The sequence below is a fragment of the Bos javanicus genome, chromosome 4, assembly GCF_032452875.1.
Source record: "Bos javanicus breed banteng chromosome 4, ARS-OSU_banteng_1.0, whole genome shotgun sequence".
In the NCBI taxonomy this organism is placed as follows: Eukaryota; Metazoa; Chordata; class Mammalia; order Artiodactyla; family Bovidae; genus Bos; species Bos javanicus.
Window position 1 is genome coordinate 33,789,593 of NC_083871.1, and position 5,074 is coordinate 33,794,666.

Below are 5,074 nucleotides of genomic sequence, written 5' to 3' on the forward strand. Positions count from 1 at the left end.
ATACCTAGGGCAAGAAAGCCTGTCAATACAGAGAAGAGAACGCCCGGATACACAGCGACATGTAATCATTTTAATGGTGGAGCCCTAGAGGGGCTTCTCAAACCCCTGCTGCCTTTCATACCTGCATTTCCTTCTAGGGTCTCGTGGATCCTGTGTTCCTTAGCGCCAGGCATCCTTACAGTAAACTCTGCCTCTTTTCTGTTGACTAAGCAGCCGTTGAATCTCTTCTGTTTATTCCTGCAATGAAATCTTCTCAAAAAAAAAAAAAAAAAAAATCACACAGCCCTGGTGTGATTCCGTCCTGTGCGGCTGCTGGTTCGAATAGTAGTCGTTTAATTCCGTCCGGCTTCTCTCCCACGTTAGTGCGTGCCGCCAACCCATGGAGGAGTCAATGGACATGGACATGAGCCCCTTGAGGCCCCAGAACTATCTTTTCAGTTGTGAACTAAAGGCTGACAGAGATTATCACTTCAAGGTGGATAATGATGAAAATGAGCACCAGTTATATTTAAGAACGGTCAGTTTAGGGGCTGGAGCAAAGGATGAGTTATACATTGTTGAAGCAGAGGCCATGAATTGTGAAGGCAGTCCAATTAAAGTAACACTGGCAACTTTGAAAATGTCTGTACAGCCAACGGTTTCTCTTGGGGACTTTGAAATTACACCACCTGTGGTCTTACGGTTCAAGTGTGGTTCAGGGCCTGTGCATATCAGTGGACAGCACTTAGTAGCTGTGGAGGAAGATGCAGAGTCAGAAGAAGAAGAGGAGGAGGAGGTGAAACTCCTAAGTATATCTGGAAAGCGTTCTGCCCCTGGAAGTGGTAGCAAGTTTCCCCAGAAAAAAGTAAAGCTTGCTGCTGATGAAGATGAAGATGATGACGATGACGATGCTGAGGAGGAAGTTGAAGAAAAAGCTCCAGTAAAGAAATCTGTATGAGATACTCCAGCCAAAAATGCACAAAAATCAAACCAAAATGGAAAAGACTCAAAACCGTCAACACCAAGATCAAAAGGCCAAGAATCCTTCAAAAAACAGGAAAAAACACCTGAAACACCGAAAGGACCTAGCTCTGTAGAAGACACTAAAGCAAAAATGCAAGCAAGTATAGAAAAAGGTGGTTCCCTTCCCAAAGTGGAAGCCAAGTTTATCAATTATGTGAAGAATTGTTTCCGGATGACTGACCAGGAGGCTATTCAAGATCTCTGGCAGTGGAGGAAGTCTCTTTAAGAAAATAGTTTAAACAGTTTGTTAAAAAATTTCCGTCTTATTTCATTTCTGTAACAGTTGATATCTGGCTGTCCTTTTTATAATGCAGAGTGAGAACTTTCCCTACCGTGTCTGATAAATGTTGTCCACGTTCCATTGCCAAGAATGTGTTGTCCAAAATGCCTGTTTAGTTTTTAAAGATGGAAGTCCACCCTTTGCTTGGTTTTAAGTATGTATGGAATATTATGATAGGAATAGTAGTATTGGTGGTCAGACAGATGGAAATGGTGGGGAGACAAAAATATACATGTGAAATAAACTCAGTATTTTAATTAAAAAAAAATGTTTCCAGTATATTAAGTTTTAAAAGGATATCATTTAGTAGCACTACTTTATAATGTAATTTTGTTTTTAAATGTATAATAGAATATAAAGTCCTGAAGGACAGACATCAGGATATTAACAGTGGTTATAGCTGAGTGATGATATTGTGAGAATACCATTTTCTTTTTTTGCACAAGTATCTTTTTTCTAAAGTAAGCATATGTGTGCATGTGTGTGTGCTGAGTTGCTTCAGTCGTGTCCAACTCTTTGCAACCCCATGAACTATAGCCCGCCAGGCTGCTCTGTCCATGGGATTCTCCAGGCAAGAGTACTGGAGTGGGTTGCCATGCCCTCCTCCAGGGGATCTTCCCAACCCAGGGATCAAACCCAGGTCTCCTGCATTGCAGGCAGATTCTTTACCATCTGAGCCACCAGGGAAGCCCAAAGTAAACATATACTAATTGTTAAATATTTTAAGTGCGATGCTCATTCAAAAGGATAGAATTTTTAAAGTTAAGATATGTTTAAAGATAACAGTACAAGGTTGCTGAGAAACTCCAGGAGGATCATGTGATGTGGGCTGGGCCCAGGGCCTCACAGGGTACAGGTGTCTGGGAAAGTCTCCTGAAAGGGGCCACTCAGGCAAAGTCTGAAAGGTCACTACCTCCAGGGAACGCTTGGAAAGTGGGGGAGGGGCAACCTTAGCTGAAACAGAGAGTACCGTGAGATCATAAGAGACACAAATTTGAATATATTTGGAGATTACTTTTTCACCTTTAAAAAATTATGCACTATTTGATAGATATTTTAAAAGACAGTTTACATGTAAGTTATAAAGTGTAATAAAACAACAAAAATATATCCATTACCCAACTTAAAAAAATAGAACTTAACTAGCACCTTTGAGACCCCCATATACCCAGCTCTGAACCTATCAAACTCCTTGCTTTGAAAAGTTACAATGCTTCTGAATATTGTGTTTAAAATTTCCCTTATGGTTTTATTGCAAATGCAGTAGTAATAGCTTGGACTCTTAAGACAGTATTCTAAATTTGTTAAGTATTTTAAGTCTAGTCCTCACAACAATCATAAAGGTAAATATCGTTACCATCCCCATTCAGCAGACGGGGAAACTGAGGCACAGAAAGGTTTAGAGATTTGCTCAGAGGCACACAGCTAGTAAGTGGCAGATGCTTCAAACCCAGGCAGTCCACTCTAGCTTCTTTACCCTTAACTACATGCTGCACCTCTTCTTAACAACAGATTGTTATTCTACTTATTTTTGAATCACATACAAATAGAGCCCTACTGCCTTGGTTTTGTTTGCCCAGAAGCACTCTCTGAGATATGAATTCTAATACAAGTAGTTTATCTGAGAGGCGAGCCACTGTATTAGTCAGGGTTATCCAGAGAAATAAAACCAATAGGATATGTATAGATGCATATAAGAGGAGATTTGTATTTATTATAGGAGTTGACTCATGTGGTTGTAGAGGCTTAGAAGTATTGCCATCTGCCGTCTCCAGGCTGGACAACCAGGAAAGCAGGTGGTGTTATTCAGCCCCGAGTCTGACGGCCTGAGAATCAGGGCCCGAGAGTGTAAGTCTGGTCTAAGACTGACAGCCCACAAACCAGGAGCGCCAGTGTCCAAAGGCAGAGAAGACAGGTGTCTCAGCTCAGCAGAGAGAGCAAATTCACCCTTTCTCAGCTTTCTTGTTCTGTTCAGGTCCCCAGTGAGTTGGGTGGTGACCACCTGCATTGGTGGGGGCCACCATCTTTAGTCTTCCCATTCAAATGCTAATGTCTTTCCAAGGCGTGCCCCCCTCAAAACACACCCAGAGAGGTTTTACCAACCATCTGGGCATTGCTTAGCTCAACTGACATGTAAAAGTAGCCATCACAGTCACAAAGCCCCAGCAAGGGAGTGGGGACCTGAGACAAGGAAGAAAAAGCAGCCAAGAAAGAAGTTACTACCCCTGTGGACATCTATACCTTAATCGCATAGAGGAGACAGAGTAGAAGATACACGGTGGAACTATTCCTCCCAAGGATTTCTACCCAAGCCCTGTGGATCACTGGTTGAGGGCTGGCTCTTGGATGCTGTGAACTTCCTGGCATTCCCGCTTGCCCCGTGTGCAGCCAGAGTGGGCTTTGCAAACAGAGCAACCCCCCGGCAAAGGGTTTAAGTTACTGACAGTTAAGGGTTAGACTGGCCTGTGCTGCGATGATAAGGCCTAAGGGTTTATGAGCAGGGCACTTCCAGTGTTTGCTATGTACTCATGAGCATTCTTGGAGAAGGCAATGGCACCCCACTCCAGTGCTCTTGCCTGGAAAATCCCATGGATGGAGGAGCCTGGCGGGCTACAGTCCATGGGGTCGCTAAGAGTCGGACACGACTGAGCGACTTCACTTTCCCTTTTCACTTTCATGCATTGGAGAAGGAAATGGCAACCCACTCTGGTGTTCTTGCCTGGAGAATCCCAGGGACGGGGGAGCCTGGTGGGCTGCCGTCTCTGGGGTCACACAGAGTCGGACACGACTGAAGCGACTTAGCAGCAGCAGCATCATGAGCATTCTGCAACTTACTTTTCTCGGTTACTGTTCATCCTTACGGTTGTGAGATTCGTCCATGTTGGCATGTTGAAACGTTCACTCACTTTCCTTGTTGTATTCCACCATATAGATCTGGTCCACTGACTTCATCGGTTCTTTTGTTGATGGACATTTGTGCTGCTTCCACTCTTTTGTTATCTCAAGTAATGTTACCTTGAAACTCCCAAGTCTCTTACTGTGTTGGTTTAGAGCTGCCTCTACAATCCTAGGTTTAGAATTACTGGGGTGAGAAGTATTATCTCCTGCACCTTTATGACCTAACAAGTATAGCAGTTCTTCTGACAGAAATGCCAGCAGTAGAGGTGGAGATATCCTAATATTTTACATCTTTGCTTAAAAGTGCTGTTGTCGGACTTCACTGGAGGTCCAGGGGCTAAGGCTTCACACTTCCACTGCAGGGGGTGCCACCTCCATCCCTGGTCATGGAACTAAGATCCTACAGCCCATGTGGTAAAGTCAAAAAAAAACAAAAACTGTAAGTGAAGGTAGCAGCTTGAAGCAGGCGTAGCGTGTAAGGATGACATTGTAGGATGATCCTAAAGTTCTGTGTGTCTGTTCAAAACTCAGGTCCTTATTTGATAGGTAAGTGTCATACTCTACGGGCAATAGGTTTCCTTTTCTGTACATCTACTTAATGGTTCTCTTAGGACCCTCTTCACTGTGGAACAAGTGGTTCTTCTAGGGGACTTACCTCAGGAGAAAGCTTGGCCAACCTTATTAACTTCTTGCAACATCTCTAGTGAGAGAGGGAGCAACTCCCAGAAGTGCCCAGTATTCATTTTGCAAGACTGTTTAACAAATAACCACAAACCGAGTGGCTGACAACAACACAAATTTATGCTCTCACAACTCTGGAGCCGAGAAGTCCAAAGTCAGGGCGTCAGCAGGGTTATCTGGAGGCTCTGAGGGCGATCTGTTTCTCACCTCTGT

General features: G+C 43.7%; 1 protein-coding gene across 1 annotated transcript; it reads left to right on the top strand.

The window, feature by feature from the left end:
- The first annotated feature begins 222 nt into the window (after positions 1-222).
- On the top strand, positions 223-1,236 carry LOC133245962 (nucleophosmin-like). The gene has a single exon (XM_061413743.1). It carries the CDS (start codon positions 380-382, stop codon positions 935-937), a length of 558 nt encoding a protein of 185 aa, XP_061269727.1. The 5' UTR covers positions 223-379; the 3' UTR covers positions 938-1,236.
- The last annotated feature ends 3,838 nt before the right edge of the window (positions 1,237-5,074 follow it).

Excerpts from the sequence above, each read along its gene's own strand:
- LOC133245962 (XM_061413743.1), top strand. The coding sequence starts at position 380 with ATGGAGGAGTCAATGGACATGGACATGAGCCCCTTGAGGCCCCAGAAC.